The sequence below is a fragment of the Pagrus pagrus genome (assembly GCF_965226575.1).
Source record: "Pagrus pagrus genome assembly, chromosome: 1".
NCBI lineage: Eukaryota > Metazoa > Chordata > Actinopteri > Spariformes > Sparidae > Pagrus > Pagrus pagrus.
This window is the reverse complement of record NC_140185.1, coordinates 18,929,888-18,947,826: the sequence shown is the minus strand read 5'-3', so window position 1 is coordinate 18,947,826 and position 17,939 is coordinate 18,929,888. Positions and strand designations below refer to the sequence as shown.

General features: G+C 40.1%; 1 protein-coding gene across 1 annotated transcript; it reads right to left on the bottom strand.

Moving 5' to 3' along the window:
• Positions 1–1,051: 1,051 nt before the first annotated feature.
• Positions 1,052–16,396, bottom strand: tmem255b (transmembrane protein 255B; the record flags this gene model as incomplete). The annotated part of the gene is made up of 9 exons (XM_084350617.1): positions 1,052–1,489; positions 3,156–3,302; positions 3,907–4,066; positions 4,637–4,722; positions 5,226–5,306; positions 6,947–7,036; positions 15,033–15,095; positions 15,205–15,347; positions 16,333–16,396. The coding sequence occupies 9 exons, from the start codon at positions 16,394–16,396 to the stop codon at positions 1,247–1,249; spliced, it is 1,077 nt and encodes a 358-aa protein (XP_084206743.1). The 3' UTR covers positions 1,052–1,246.
• Between the last annotated feature and the right edge of the window lie 1,543 nt (positions 16,397–17,939).

Sequence of the window (17,939 nt, the reverse complement as noted above, 5' to 3'; positions counted from 1 at the left end):
AGGGGATAAATGTAAATGCTATATTGTAGCGTAACAGTAGCAAAAGTAGAGAAAAGTCATATGGTCGAGTGAACTGAGTCATTAATGTTCATTATACAGTACACCAATACTTCAATACTTATTTCAACATACATTTCTGATTAAACCAGACCAAGTAGGGCTGTAGCAGTACATGTGTTGAGCTGCCTAAAAGGAAAAATGTGCGATTTCTTAGTTAAAAAGTGACTTTAATACTGTATATAGTCTCACTCCGAGGTGGAATTATACAGTGAAAAGTACTGGTGATACTTTAAAACATGAGATTCAAACACTTGAGGAAACACACTTAATTACTTTTCTGTAGAGAGATGAAAAGATTGACACCAGTCACACATCTCCGAGTGGTATCGACCTTCTGACATAACAACCGGCACGCAAGAAATTAACTAATGTGAGGTTCTGATGAAGCCCTTACTCCACATGGATTTGTATACATCAGTGAACGTATTTGTCTTTAATACATAATGTATTTCATAGCAGCAGCTACAGAGTCCTATCCCACAGCAATGAACATGCATCATCAATAATATATACAGAGGATATTGACTTTAAAGTGCACATTAATTGATTCACACAAAAATAAATAACAGCAACATCAGCGCTATTTACTCTCCAGTTCACATCTCAAGAAAGCCCTTTTAATCGCCTGTACAGAAGTTATTATAGTGACACAGAAACAGCTATCAGATCACAGTCAGGTGTACGGCTACACACGTATTCATACGTAATATGTAAGACAAAAAGTTTGGGAAATTTGCTTAACTTCCTGGAGTCTATTTGAAGCTTTTACACTTTAGTTTTTGTAAAGAAAATGAGATAATTCGTGAACTTGAGAGTTGCTGATAGGCGGATTTGCTTTCGTACGCAGCAGATTTCCCCCAGTTTTTAGTCTTGTGCTCAGCTAAGTTAGCCGCCTCCTGGCAGTAGCTTCAGATTTCCTAACAGATATGAGACAGGTATCAGCATTATCTTCTTCTAACTCTCAAAAAGAAAGCAAATACTTCCCAAATCGTTTTCTTTATTGAATACACATGAAATAACTTAGTCATGTCTATATAATCACACGTCATAGCTATAAATCTGTGCCTCTCTTCAGTGCGACCACATGAAACATTTACATCAGCACAGAGTCGTCGTGAAGCACACTGAGTGTTTCTCGTCAATCAAGATACTTTGTCTCCAACATGCCTCATTCTCGTCTGAGGGCTCAGCAGGCATACGGCGGAGGTTTCTCAAAGGGGCTGTAGGAGGATCCGTAGAGGACGGGAGCATTTGGTGTCAGCATGTAGCCTCCTGGTTCCTGGGTGCCTCCCTGAGGCTGTGGGCCCTGGGTGGGAGCCTGCTGAGAAGGCTGCTGGTTCTGGTTCTCCTCAGACAGACAGGTGCTGGACGCCGGGCCTCCCTCAGGGATCAGCTGGGGAGTGGCAGGAGGCTGATAGCTGCTGTTATGCTGTTGGAGAGGAGAAGAGACAAGACAGGGAGTGGTGAGTTGCAGTCGGTATGTGCGAGGAGAGCCAAATACACCTAAAATTATTTCTGGCATTTTTATGAGAGGTGTGGTTTTGATTTGATTGATTGTGTGGCGTGGTTCTCTGGTAGCAGCCACAGAAATATCAGCAAATATTAGCCATCATCAATAAAAAAATCTGAGAGATAATACAAATTTCAATTACGATGGATCTGCTGATTTGAGGTGACGGGCTTGTTGAAGAACTACAGCTCCTGTCACGGTTTACGCTGTGCCCAGCCTGGTCTCCAGAATAAAAAGTTGGCATTGTACCTTTCTGCAAAACACGGATACATTAAATTTGTATTTTTCACACATGTCAGATAAACATTACTGCAGTAAGTGTCATCATGTTCACATTACACGCACATGAGCTGACTTTCATGTCACAAGGAAGAGGGCATCGTGGAGAGACAACTGTTCTGAGGACAGCGTTCCAACATTTGTAAGTGTTTTTTGTGCCTTAACATTACCAAACCATAAGCACAGCGCAGTCATGACATAAAATAGATAATTGAACTTAAACAAATGTAAATCTGCAACATAAAGACATTTTTAAGTTTCATCGTTTCCGTGGTTTGCAGAAACGTACATTGCCGGCATTCGTTCTGGCGATTGGACTGGTCAGGACGTCCATTTATCGAGACAGATATTCCTGTCCTTGGACGAGCGCCATAAAAAAAGATTTTTCTAGAAAAAGAAGACCAGTAAAAAAATCTACAGCCATGTTCGCAGTTTAAAACTAGATACCTGGCAACATGCCTGGTCATAATGACAGTGGTAAATGTTGAGTAGGTATACTGTTTATTATGCTCACCATCTCAGCATAGTGTGCCAGCATGCTAATTAACACTAAACACAAAGTTTGGCTGTGGCTGATGAGAATGTCATTAGTTTTGCAGTTAACTGGTCATAGACACAAGCCAATCGCCAGAATAAATGTTGATTATATAGGTTTTTGACTTTTCGTGTCTTTAGGTTCAATTTTTTTTCATGTTGTGACTACACAGAGTTTATTGTCTGGTTATGTTTAGGCACAAAAACCCCTTGGTTAGGAAAACATCATGTTTTGCCTGAAGATACCTGTTTTAGGTGTCAGGTATGTAGCCTATGACATCATATGTGAACATAACAGTGTTTTGCAGAAACGTTCACTGCCGACATTTTATCCTGACAGCTGGGCTGCATACACCAAAGTATTGGACAAATGTGAAATTAAACCAATTAAAATTCATCCTGAAAGTCATTTTTTAATTTCAGACAGTTTTGCAGGTGTACACCGTCAGTACTGTGAGGTGTCAGTGCAGATAAACAGGCTTCTCTCTGGTCACATGCTTTGATGTTAGGGTGAAAACAGCTGTGCAGCAAGATCACATTTGATCCGGTGCTGCTCATCTGGTTTCCAAACTAAATCACTGGAACAGAGGATTGGCCTTGTGTTGAAAAACACAGGTGTGGATAATCTTTTTCTATCCAGGTGTCAGAGCCAACATACCAGGACCCTGAAGTAGCTCAATTGCATCCAACCATCACTGATTTTGTTATCCACACCTGTGCTTTCCCTACAGTGTAATGAAAAGGTGGCTATAATTGGTCCTTTTTTTCTCACTTGCATGGGTATTGGATAGTTGGGGTAGGCGGGCAGAGCCTGTCCTGAAGGACAGAAGCCAGCGTAGGTGAGCATGTGCTGGGTCGGGTTGTACAGGATGTGGGGTGGCGGCGTGGGGCTGGTGGCGATCTGCGGAGTTGGTTTCTGCTGCAGGAAAACAGTAAAAAATAGTTTGGGAAGTCATCAAATGCGAGAGAGCGTGAGCCAGTTTGATTGCTGCCAAATGAACTTCAGGAACAATAATCGTAAAATCAGAACCATCGAGACGTGTCTTAAAAAGATGACCAGACTACCGTTCATGCCAGAAGAATTTGATTTTTATTACTTTCATGTGTGAGCAGTAGATTTTTGATAAGTGAGGCAGTAGAACAAAGATCTGCACACACATAATCAATATTGCGTTTCAAATAAAGCTTTGGTAAAGTAACAGAGCATAAAAGAAAGGCTCATACTACAGTATAATGATGACACACTCTAGAGATCACACGGGCAGGAAACAGATGTTTCCAGATCACTTTACGTTTATGTGGTCTGTAGTTTGGCCTGTAATAAGAAACAGTAACTACTTTAAAGTCATAATAAAAAGCTTTCATCAAGGTGCTGCAGCTTTTTATTTCCCCCAGCTCTGCCTTCAAATCTTCTGTCTTTGAATTTTCTGTAGTCTTTCACTCCAAAGAGCACTTTTGTATTCACTTCTTGACTATAAAGTAAACAGGCACTCCAGTTTTTTTCTCTTTTTTGGACTCCTCACCAGATCTTTGTACGCTCCAAGGATCGCGGCAGCGATGATTCCCAGGAACAAGCCGATCACGTTGAGCACCACTGAGGCCCACAGCAGGCGGTGCAGGTGGATCACATCCCAGCAGCTGCTGACCCCGGTGAACTCGTAGTAGTGTGTCTGGTACAGTATGCTGGAGGAGGAGAACAGCTGTGAGCTGGTAAACCTCAGTTTTTTTTAATTATTATAAATCATGAAGCATGTGATAACATAGTTTATGTTAAGGGAAGAAAACAGAGAATCCATCACACTGCCCTTCACTGTTACTCATTTTGAACCTTTCAGGCAGCCATTTATCTCCTAATAACTGAGCAGTGGAGATGTTGAAAGCAGGGAGAGACCTTTTTGGAAAATTCTTCCATTTTGATGCGTTCAAGAGCTCATGGAAAACTCCACAACACTGGGTTTAAAAGTTGGCTGTAGAGTAGGAAACTCTTTCATGCAAGAAAGCAAATATATCCAGCTGCAGCACAAACGTGAGTGAAGTTGTACTTTTCAAATACGGTTCTTGTGGTGTTCGCAGGCTGACTGGGTCACAGAAGATCATAAAATGATTTGAAAAGGAAACTGCAAAAAATAAGTGAACTTATAATAGTATAATAAAATGTTTCAAATGGGATACAAACCAACGACACTTAAACCACTCAGCCATCATGACTGAGACGGTGGTAGAAGTGACATCAGACACACTGTTGCGTCTCACCTCTCACAGTTGTACAGGTAGCAGCAGTAGCAGGTGTTGCTTCTCAGTTTCAGCTTGCATGCTTTGTCGAAGGAACGGCACGTAACCTGCAGTGTGAGAGAAGAGGTCCTCTAAGCTTTAATCACTTGTAATGAAAGAAAGACAAAGAAATACATGGCCGGTAGAAATCTGTCTACATGTCAACATGTCATTTCCAGAACTTCTTTTTGCTTTCTGGTTTTGATTTTGATTAAAAGTGAACTTGTTGTTGCTTTTGGTGCAGTAACATTATTTGGCCACTAGAGGTCCCTACACACTCTGACTTTTTCAACTAAGCACCAAAAGGCTGCAGGGACACAGAATATGATCCTGTATTGCCCTAAAATGCATTTTAAGCATCATTTACACAATTAAAAAAGACAAATGCTGAGACACAAACGCAAATCGGTGTGTAGGAGGAGGAAGATAAAGGTCTTGAAGTGACTGGAAACCTTGCTGGGTTACTTCAGGTTACGGTTAGATTATTATTCTAATCTTTTATGTTTAAATAATACAAACAAAGACAGGTGATATCAAGTGTGTACACAGTGTATGTGTGTATGAGAATCACCTCGGTATAATAGCTGTCGTACATGTAGCCCGATCCACTGGCGTAGAAGTGACACATGTCCTCCTGCAAGGGCCTCGTGTCCTGTGTGTGTTGGAAACATTAGTGATATGAAAACAGACGAAATGCTTCTCCATGCATCAGTTTCTTCTTTTAGAGTACTTTTTTTTTAAATCACACACTTTTTCCACTATGTATCATGTAAAGTTACATGTGTGTGACTCTGTCCACCCTCCTCCAACACGTGCCTGCTCCAAACCGTCCACTGCAGCAGAGCACAAAACCTCCAGCGTTAAAACCTCATCGGACTTTATATAATGTGAAATATAATGAGATTGTAACAAAGCTTGAAGGTGCAATAAATATGACTTTTACTGTCCCGTGAGCACAAAATGAATATATCTGCAGAATTCTGATAGCACTGATGATCAATATCAGAGGCTCGGTGCCAGGTGCTGAGAGGTCCAAACCCTCTCTGCTCCACGCTCATTAAGTCACTCGTTAAAATTCATTAGGCCGATGTGACGAACTGAGGTGGTCGTGTCCATGGATCCAAACACAGAGAACATCTCCTCCTTATTTGGCCTCTCTGCATTTCCATATGAGCAAATTCAGGTATTTGATTTCATGCTTGTTGTTTCAATCTTCCTATCAAAACTAAATTGAATACAAACATTATGTAACAGTGAACGTGTTTGCAGTGGGAGGAAGATCAAGAGAGGGACAAAGATCTTTTTTATGTGCTTCTTTCTCTTTCAACGCAAAAAATGTGATATCTTTGCATTAAATCCCATCATTGTGGAAGCACTAAACGGTCAAACATGTTATCCCCTCAGTTTTCCCATGATAACGAGTTTAATCACAAGTTTTTAATGTCATTATCACGAGATAACAAGTGTTGTTTTCCCAAGACTATTAGATTTAGTAGCCAAGACTATAAAAAACTCCAATCACTGCAGGATCCATTGCATTATGTGTAGCAATGTCAGATGAACAAGAGCGTATTGATTGTCGCATCACTTTTCTCTTCAATCAAGGCCACACAGCCTGAAATTGCTTTATACCTTGCTGTTGTGGAAAATACACACATTTGTGTTCATTTAAGAAGAAAGGCCACAGCTTTACCATCAAAGTGATCTTTGATGGTAAAGCTGTGGCCTTTTCTTTTGATTTGAGTGACATAAATAACTTGTGATCTCAAGAAAAACAAATAAAATTGAACTTGTTATCATGTGAAAACGGAGGAAACAATATATTTGACCCATGGCTGTTTAGGGCTTGAAGAATGCTAACTGGAAAAACAATTCTCAGTGTAAACGGATTTAAAGATCTGTTTTCTAGAGGATTATATCCATCTTTAGTTTTTTATATCTGTGGGTTTTTTGTTTGCGTCACAGTACAAAAGCTTCCAGTGTCTTTGAGAAAGTAAAGTTTGGACAGATTTAATCAGCTCTGTTTTGCTGAATGTCTCCCCGTCTCTGCAGGTCAGACTCTGAGGTTAGTTGGTCTGGTCTACCTGTCTGCTGTCGTAACGGTACAGAAAGTTCTGTCTGATTACATCTACAAACTTCCTGAACTGACCTGCATTTGTGCAGCCAAACCGCCTGTTCTCTGTTGACCTGTGTGATTACATTTGGTGCGTGAATGTAGAACAAAAAGGTGAATAAGTTTGTTTGTGTTTCGTTCTTTTTCAGTACAGGCGTATAATAGTATGTGATACTTACAATGAACTCTGAGGCGATGATGCCATCCACGATGGCACAGCAGAACGACGCGATGACTCCAATACTGATGAATATGATCGCTGCTGTGAGCTGAAGAGAAGGAGAGTGTAGAGGAGGAGAAACAGAGGCGAGAAATTATTTTGAACAAAGAAAAAAGGTACCAGAAAGTATCATCAGAGGAACTTAATGAGATTATCAGCTTGTGTTTAGCATTGTTTGAACACACTGGACATATTTCTACATAAAAAATGTAAAAAATGCACAGAAGTTGTAAAATAAATCATATAAAATTTGATCAAATCCGATGTGAAACACTTGAATTTGCAGCAAACATAAATACACTTATTAATTTATTTAAAAGAAGAATCATGACCAGAATTGTATTCTGTTTCATTGAGTAACTAATAATAACAATAAGTTTCAAGAGAGCAGGCATAAACATAAACATGGAGAATATTTAAAATGATGGAACAATCTTATATATATTTCTACTCAAAGTATCACAAGTTAATGTTCTTGAGTATTTTATTAGTTGTATTGACTTTGTATTATATGACAGGAAGTCAACATTTTATCACACACACACACACACACACACACACACACACTCTCTCTCTCTCTCTCTCTCTCACACACACACACACACACACACACACACGTGTATGTAAGCTTGGTGTTTCTGCTGATGTGTGTCCTGATTGGTCGTCTGCAGTGTCTGGACTACAGGACAATAAAGGAAATGTACAGCTTCTTGCTCTGCCAACACAGAGGTGCTTTGTGGGTAATTTATGGGCAAAGAGGCAACGTACATGGCCTTTTGTGCCTGCAAGGTCGATCTAATATCCTCCCAATCTGATACACACACACACACACACACAGAGGCCTGGACAGAGCGAATCTCACACATACACACAGCCCTGTAAATTAATCCCAAGCACCTGATCACTGATCAAAACCCTCAAATCTTTACTTTTCAATCAACACTTCAAAGTACTGTTCTGATATCACACACACACACACACACACACACACACACAACCGAGCAGACCCAGCTGGCTGATCACAGATGTCTGATCGTGAACTTTATCACTGAGCATCGTTTACTGTCTGTTCAATCGCTCCTCCAGGACCGAACCTCCTGTACTGAAGCAGCAGATTAAACACACTCTTTTTTTCTATCTACTGTATCCGTATCTGAAATGTCAGGCAGTCCGTCCAAAGAATGTATAAAAGAAAGCAAAGTATAGCCTACAGTATATCTGCTGATCCTGCACTGACATGAGACTAATGTGATTCAGAGCAGAGTTTTATTTTTGTTTCTTTCTGATCTCGGCTATTTATGTACTATCTTCAGTTTTTCTGTGAGATTCAGACTACATTTATTTCATCAGGAACAACTTTCTTGGTCTTGGTTTGATCTTTTGAGCTGAGGAATAAGTAAAAGCTTGTGAGACTCGGATTCTCCAAGTTTGCCTAAGATCCCAATCATCTGTTTTTTATCATGTCCATTTTTCTTTGGTCCTAAAAACAGTGTTTGTTTGTGAGACTAAGGAACCAAAACTAAGAAACTATAAAATAAGGTGCCTGATTTCTCAAGTCAAAGTGTCTGCTGCGAAAAAGGCTGATGATTTTGTTCTATTGGGATAAAGAACGGATCATATATCATCATAAAAATAATAGGTTTTAAATATTGTTAAAGGTCCTGCACATCTGCACAGGTGTTTTCACTTATTCTGGCTGAATAGGCGTCTGCTCAGGTCGAAGGTGGTGACATAAGGTGGACTTAACTCTGGTTTAACACTTGTTTTGTAGCAGCAGGAGTGGAGAGTCCTGCTTCAATGGAAAGAAGGCTCAGTCTGAGGCAGCAGGTTAAAAAACAAACCTCCATCGGCTGATAATCAAAGAGCAGCAAAGAAGTGTAGATGCTGTAGTCAGCATTACCTGTTACTAATCTTTTTACAGCATCTAAGTGTTGCCAGAGACAGTCCAGTGTCTTTACCTCTCAGCCCTTTGAAATATAGTATGTGTATATTAGTCTGTAATGTTTGCGACCAGTTTTTTGCTCCGGGGGAAAAAATCTGCTGCTGGACTCAATGCTGATCCTTCCAACTACATTTCATTTAATGAAACTGTTTGAGTCATTTTATCAGTCGCTATGTTTTATTCACTTACACAGCCTTTCAGCTTAGGTTGTACAGATTTTAGGGATATGAGGCATTCTGAGATAACCTAGAAAATGATAATATATAAATGATATAAGAAGTTGTCTATAAATGCACTTGTGAGGATAACACAAGGCTTGGTGAGAATAAACGGGAGGATATTAGATGAATTTCCCTCAACAAAGTGAAATAAGAGCCGGCCTGAGGAAATAAGCTCTTTCTGGGTGGGTTTTATCTGCCACCGGCCCAGACTCTCCACTTCATTAGCGGTTTAAATGACTCTGCTTTTATGGGCTGCAAGTGGGAGATGAGCAGCAGCAGAGACAATAGAGCCTGACAACTGCATTACTTCACATTACCTTAGCACCAGCTGCCAGCACATAAAACACCTCGACACACACTCGGTCGTCCAAATCCCCCCAAATCTCCCCTGATACGGCTCAAGCAGAGAGAAAAATCAAATACTGTAAAAGATTAAAGACACACAGATACTGTAGATGTTTCTCTCTCAGGAGTCCAGTTAGTAAAGAAATATTTAAAAGTCAGGAAGGATGTACATTTACTCAAGTACTGGTATTTTTTATTTGATGCTACTTTATATTTCTACTTCACCACATTCAAGGGAGAAATATCAGGCTGTTTTGTCACTACATTTAATGTGACAGCTATGTTTATATCCTTTTTATATTTTATATTTAAAAACTGTATAAAACACAATGCGTTGACCAAAAGATCAGCTACGACAGTAAAATGCTACTTTGTGATGAAATGTGATGTTGGCAAACAGCTGCTTATAAACACATCCAGCAATTACATCCTCCTGAGGGACATATCTGTCTCTTTAGCAGCTGAATGCTTCACTACGTTCACCAGCTAGATGCTACTGCAGCTGCAGCGTTTAATGTCAGTGTTTTTACAGCTTTGTTACTGAAGAAAATGCTTTGACAGCAGCAGCGATTGGGTAACGCATTACAAAGTAAGACGTTTGTCATAGCTCAAGTTTTGTTATTTCCTGTTTTATTTTGAAGTTCTGTCCTCGTGTCAAATTTTCCTTTTCATTTCCTCCCTTTGTCTGTTTTCCCGCCCTTTTCACTCCTCACCTGTGTTTTATCAGTTAATCACCCCTTGTGTATTTAAGTCTTTGTCTTCCTCTCTCTGTCAGTTCACCTGTTCTGCTCTGCTCTTGTGTTCCTGTGTCTCCCTCTCCCAGTTTTGTGTTCCCAGCTTTTGGTTCCTGCTTCCTCGCGTTATTTCTTGTTTGTACTTAGTTTGCTTGTGTTTCTTGGTTATCTCCTGTTTTGTTTTCTTCCTTTTGTCACTATTTGTGGATTTTTCAGGTAAGTGTTGGGTATACTCGTTTTCTTTCTGTTAACTTTCATGTAATTCAAATGATTCCACTTTTTCAGTGCAGTGGAAATGCAAACAAAGAAAAAAATGTTGAATAAACTTGTTGGGCTGTTTGCATCCCTGTACCAACTCGATTTTATGCTCCGTCATCAAACACAAAACATAAATAAAGAATAGCCAAGTGGATATTGCATCTGTCATTCCTGTTGTTGTTATTAGCTTGCAGAGTTACAGACAATGTGTCGTAGAATATATTACTCAATGTAGAAGAAGTGCATCCTAAGCAGCAACATGTGCAAGGAATCACAAAGAGGTTGTAACGCCACAAGTTACTATACTATTTAATGTGAGTTATCATGTGATGAATCAAGTTACATTCAGAAGTAACGCTACCGAACACTGGAGAGCAGTGACAGTGAACCAGAACAGTAAAGTTTCAAGCGGGACAGCTGCACAAAGAGCTGAAAGTCGCTATAAAGCTGTGTAAAGCAGAGGAAGGCTGCAGATTGAGGTGATAGTTCTCTGCAGGTTCATCGCTACAAAGCCAAGCGACGCCTTTCACGCTGTCATATGATGCGTTGTTATTGTAAGAATAATAATTATAGCCACTTAAAGTACTGAAAAACAGATACCAATAAAAGGACAAAGACGCTCGATGAAAGTTTTAGAGAGGAAGATACATCGGTGACGAAGAGATAAAGACACAGAGACGTTTTATAGGAGTCAGTAAAGATACCTATCAGGTTATGTAACTGAAGATCGCTGACTGCTGCAAGGTCTTGTTCCCTGCTCAGTGGTCCAGTGACCAATCATGACCACAGCTGGACACACTGTAATAAGACTGTGTTCGGTAAAATACGGCCCTTTAAAAGGTTCACCGTTCTGCTCTCTGAGCTGCAAGGTGACCAAAAGGACGGCGGTCTGTGAGATACAGGCAGTGACCACAGAGGAGGCTGCTGGAGCAAAGAACATGAGCTACATGAAGCATTTAGTCATAAAGAAATCGTACAGTGTATCAGCGCAGTGAAGCCTGTTTTAGGAGCAGCAGGGTAAGTGCAGATAGGACGTTTTTTTTTTTGTTAATTTCATGCTCCGCAATCCTTTCAAACATTTTGGAGGACAAGATGAGACGAAATGAAACGTGGCAGGATACGAGTCATTACGTTTTTTTGAAAGCTTTATCCAAGAAATGTCAGTGGAGCACAAATGTGTGTTTAACCTGCGACGCGCCTCGCGTTCATAAAGACGGCTAGTCTCTTGGGAAACATTCGTGATAGAAACCAAAATCTGGAGGTGTAAGACGATGTGTGTGCCTAGATTTGTGTCCCTCTCGAATGAAATGAGATTAGATCACCAGGTTTTCTCCCGGGGGTGACATGGTTATGTTTTTAGCATAATAATATGTCAGCTTTTGAATAATTATAAGTAAAAACTACAACGTTTAATACACCATGATTGAAAGCAGCCGAGTCACCAAGGCTGCCGAACGGACACACCACTGGATATTTTTTCAGGATGCTAGGGGACATTTCCATCCGCGACAATTTCCACAATGGCGGCAAACCATGATCTTTTCCTAAACCTAACCAAGTGGTTTTTGTGCATAAACCTAACCAGAGCATAAGCACAGCACTGTGACAAGAGAGAAACATAAAATTCAACCTAAACAAACATAGTGTTGCTCGTCTGATGTCAATAAAGGTTGTTCTTTCTGTATTAGATATCTTCAATCAGGAGTCAAACTGGAAACGTCTGTGTTCTCTGACTGTTTACAGCTAAAACAGCATCAAACCCTTCATCTGCTGCTTTATGAGGTCGGAGGGCTGTGACATCTAGGAAGTAAGAGCAGCGCCAGAGCCGAGCTCTCAGGTGTCCGTGGCATTGTGGTATGGTTAGCAGTTGTTAGACCGACCTCTGTTAAGCCAGCTGGCTCTCGTGTTACAGCAGGAGCCTCGGACACAGCGGGGAAGAAGACACCTGTGTGAGAGGGACATTGTGCCACATGTGCCTGAGACGACGCAGTGATCACACCATGTAGGTCTGAAGCACAGGACTGGGACTGATGCCAGAGAGGCAGACAGATGCAGCGTTTAGTAAATGTCTTTTTTACACAAGAAGTGAAACAACAGCAAAGACTCAAAGAGTGAGAGCCAAAGCTCTGTAAAATAGTGTTTTATTCTGAACTATGTCATGAACATACAGACTCTTCACATGCGTGGAAGGTATCCGTGTAGGCCGGATTAGACACGTTACACTGTAGCGTAACGTAAGACAACGACACCCTGGATGCCACATGAAAAATTCACAAGACACACAGATAGCACAGTCATGGTGACTGGCTGAAGGAGCATTTATTACACAGAGACAATGTTTTCTGTTTCTATTTAGAAGTTGTCACGGACATTAAACGTCATCACACCGAACATGGAGACTCATCTACTCACTAGTCCGTCTTTACAGGCCGACTTTAGTTACAAACTATTTTAACTTTAACACGTGCAGTCGTTTTGTAGTAAGACGCTAAGTGGTGGTGACATATAGGTCATGCCTCTGCAATGTGGTCTGTTTATAGCCTAACATTAGCTTTTCACTTACAATTAATTTACGCTTAGAAAATTATCTTGAAAGATTATCTTGCTGAACAAGTATCATAAACGTGTGTTTGTCACAGAGATTATCTTCAGTGAGTCCAAAATTCAATTCAGATATCTCATATGATTTTTGTCGAGGGAACCAGGGCGATGCTAACTTTCGCTGCAGCACTCTATAGAGCATATAGGCTACAATATAGTATACAATTGAGTATTTTTTGAGAATATAATTCACATTAACTATAATAAAGTCAATCCTGGATTAATGTCTTGGTTTCTTCTCTACACTATTCGTCCCTCGAACAGACTGTCTTCATGTTTGAATGAAAAATTATCCCACACGACTTTTTCTGACAATACATTGAAATGGATAAAAAGATATGTGGTCTGAACTTGGAAACTTTAACTTGTAAAAAGCTAAATTACATGTGTAGGATTGGCAATCTGCTAAAGTTTCTGTGTCACTGGTGTCCTCTTCAGTCCTCGCAAGGACTGAGCAGTCAATCTCATGCTGGGTTTCATGTGCTGCGAATGCGACACCGACCAGGCTGCGTTACTTAAATGACACAGAGGAACAGTTTCAGCTTCTGGTTGCCACTCGCCCTTAGCTTTTGGATTTGTCTGCAACTTAATCTTTCATTATGTTTAATTTCTTTTAGAGGAGGCTGAAGCTCCCAAACTGGGGTTTCTATTTATTTATTTATTTATTCTCACCTCATCTCATCTCATCTCATTGTCTTGTCCGCTTTTCCTGTTCGGGTCGCGGGGTGTTGCTGCTTTATCCCCCCCTCTCGGGGGGTTGCGGGGCTACTGGGGCCTAATCCAGTATTTAAGGGGTGAAGGCCAGGGTACACCCCTGGATGAGTCGCCAGCTCATCGCAGGGCCAAACTTTATTTACAACTACCAAGTTAAAACACTGAACGTTTTTAAAGAAACTCTGATCAGAGGCTTCACTCTCTTTACTTACATTTTAACAGCATTAACCTGATGAGGCAGATGTTCGGTCTGCGTCAGTGTCTCCACTCTGGAGTCATGACATTATCATTTTTGAACCTCCTGTTGTACAGAGAGGCACTGTGATGATATTAAACCTGTGTCCCTGTCTGAAATAAAGGAGCCCTGTCATCAACGGACCAATACTAATTCAATTCCCCCTCTTGTCACTGAAATCCAGAGACAATCACATCCACTTCCCTCGACCACAACTCCAGTCATGCACATTGACCCGGGCACAAGGACCAGGAACACATTACGCCGCCATCGAGTAATCACATTTACTTCTTGCTCATGATAGAGCAATTTCCCATAAAACAGTTTAGTGAATTTGGAAAGTCTGTAACATAATCCTCTAATTTATGGTTTATATATATGTCCTGTTTTCCAGGAACAACATTTTTAGAGGACGGATATTATGAAACTCTAACAGAAGTCACCTTGAGAGAGAGCGAACAGGAGGCTCAAACGTACATGCTGTCATTGTAAACAAAAAAGGGTCAACTTGAATGCAAGTTGAATGCTAACGTTAGCCTAAAGGTTATCAAATACTTAGTTTGAACTTGAAATACGGCCAAATGTCCCTCCAGATTTTCACTATCCATCATCTTTTTAGCCTTTTTATAATTTTTTCGCTACATTAACAGGATTTGATATTGGGAGCTGGAAATTTTGCAGCCTAACAGTATCCCGGCCTCAGCATGACATCATAGAAAAATGTGAATATGGTCTATGTGTAAACTGAATAAGGCTGAGCGTCAAACATCTGTTTTATTCATCAGAAAACTAGACTTTGACGTGCAGAGATAGTAGCAACTGACAAGATATTTAAGAACTACTGCCCTGCATATATTAATGCTGTCCTATAAAAGCTACCAGCTGTCATTTTAAAGATTATGTCAAAGGACTTGAAAAAAAAATCACCTACAGCTGCCAAAATGGCAACCGTGCACATAACTGTAATGAATTACACTGTGGAGGAGCAGACTCACCATGGGTCTGCGGTTCTCCACCAGGTAGATGCCAACAATGCCGAGAAATGCTCCAAAACTCAGCTGGAGGTGCAAAGAGATCAAAGTGGAGGAGAAAAAAACATTAGGGTTTAAAGGAGGATACAACACACCTGGAGTGTGTGAGGGGTCAACTACAGGAGATGTGACTCACAGTGATGCCGGGGTAATATCCAGCAACAGGTACGTTGTCGGTGCGAGTGGCAGAGAGCAGCCCTATAGTCAGCACCACTAGAGCCAGAGCCAGCAGACACACGGTCACCCACAGAGCCGATCTCCTCCGACGCAGGTACTGAGCTGAGGACGAATGGGAGGAAGAAACAGAGCAGGACAACCTCTGATTAACCAAACTTCAAATAGTTCAAACTGCTCACGAAATCCAATGGAGGAGTCCACATAACACTTACTTTAGCATATCTACGTTGGTTACCTGTACGTTTTAGAAGTGATTTTTAATGATCACTTTTAAAGCACGTTTGGGATTGACCCCTGATTATATCACAGTTATTAACCCCCTACGAGCCTGAATGCAGCCTCAGATCCTCCAGCAGAGGACCATTAGTTCAGAGGTCAGGGGAGACCGAGCCTTTGGAGTCAGATGGAGATCAGGCAGCCTCGCTCTGTTTCTTCTTTTAAATCTCTCAAAAATACATTTTTTCAGACTGGCTTCCTCCTGAGTTGCATACTCTTCCTTTTAAATGTGTTTTTAATGTGTTTTAGGGGGTTAATTCTTAATTATTATATGGATTGTACTGTTGTTTATCATTTATCTGTAATGCATCCTGTTTTTATGTATTTGTAGAGCACTCTGTCATTTATCCTTGAAAAGTGCTATATAAATAAAGTTATAATGATAATAATAATTAGGTGTCATATTTTATATACTTACTGTGAGTTTGGTCATCAACAGTCTGCAGGGTTTATATTACTTTATATTGTTTTGAAGCATCGATCAATAAGGTTTTCTTGTGTGCCAATTATTATAGGCTACATTTTTTAAATCCTAATCTGCTAAATAACTCAGGCTGTCAGAATAAAAGTGCAAATGCTCAAGTAAAGTAAAGTAACCTCCGTCAAATATATGATTACAGTACATGAGTACATGTGCTTTCTACTTCTGCAGATGAGCTGTGAAGTGAACCAGCTCTGTGTTTGCTCAGGACGACTTCTTGCTCACAAACACAGAAACACTCACTGCATTGAATTGAAACCAATTTGAGCACGCTAGAAATAAAGTACATAATGTTGGTTATCAATCATGATAAGATGTCATGAAACATACCTTCTGGATCCGGGATTTCTGTCGCTGTTTGCTGAGTTGCCTGCTGAGTGTCAGGCTGCTGCATTTTGTCTCAGTCCGGATGAATTACCTGTTAAAATGAATAGAGATCAGGCAGGTGGACCGACGCTTGTTGATCGAGCTGTGTTTTCTGTTCCTGTTGATTCAAACCAGAGTCCTCCTCATCCTCCAGCTGCGAGTGAGAGGCTTTGTTTCCCCCTAAAATTCAAACATTTCTTTAATCTAAGTAAGAGAGTGAGTGTGTATGAATGTGACCACAGCTGACTCTGAGCTCAGACAGGTTCAACTTTACATGAAGCCAGAGAGAGAGAGAGAGCAAAGAGAGAGACCAATCAGCTCCTTGTATTCACCTCAGTGATAAATTATTAAATTACTTATCTTACATAATCCACCTTAAGACGTTGGATTCATGACGAAAACGTGTTCCGTGTGTGGTTAAAGTCAATATGATGTCATAAAAGAGTGGATGAAGTGAGTTTGTGATGTGTTTTCATGTTTTCATCCCGGGACTGGTCATGATGCTGCAGCTCTGATGTGGCCGACAGACTGTAATATGAGTTTACAGCGCCCTCCATCGGCCACACACTTAACAAACGAGCCACATACCCAGCTTCATGAAAGCCTCTGGGATGTTGTAGAGACCACTGCAATGGTGGAAGAAGTTCTCAGATATTTCACTTAAAGGGGCCACTATGTAGTTTTGAAGAGGAAATTCAAACTCAGGATATTAATATTGACAATATCAATAAAGGTAATAATACAAACTCAGAAATATGTCTTTTTTTCCCATAACTGAATAAACAAGCTGTTTGAATCTAGAAAGGTGGCAGGGTCCGCCACATATAAACAATGTGAAACAGTATGAAATTGTGTTGTCGTCTAAGGTTAGTTTGTTTATTCAGTTTATTCAGTCATGAAAACAAAGACAGTTGGTTTATTTAGTTTGTTTAAGCATAGAAATGAGGATCTTTATCTTTAAACTACACAGTGCACCTTTAGGTAAAAGTAGCCACCCTACAAGGTTACGTACAATTACGAGTAAAAGTCCTGCATTCAAAATTGAAGTAAAAGTACAAGAGCATGGGCTTCAAAACATACTAAGAGTACAATTACAGTAAAGTATAAGTGTTCATTGTGGAAAAACATTTTTAAAATAATAGACTTTATTATAACGCTTTATAAACCATCTATTAAGCAACTTTATAGCAGCCATCAAACTAATGATTATAGATGAGCTACACAGTATTTACAAAGTATTGTAAACATCAGTTGCAACTTGACAATAAACAATTGATTAATAAATGGTTTATAAAGCATTTTATTGTTTGTTATCAGTGAAGTAACAACTAAAGTTTAATTAACTGTAATTTTACATTTATGAATGTATTAATGCATTGTAAGTTATTTTTTCAAGCTGAAACACTAAACATTCTCCTTTTTCAGCCTAGGTGTGAGGGTTTTTTTGAGTTGTTTGGGGTTTGGGAGTGTTGGTCTGACAAAACAAGCCATGTGATATCACATACAGTATCGAGTTCTTAAGTCATGTTCAGTGATACATTTTGTTATTAAAAGAAGTCCTGTGTGTAACC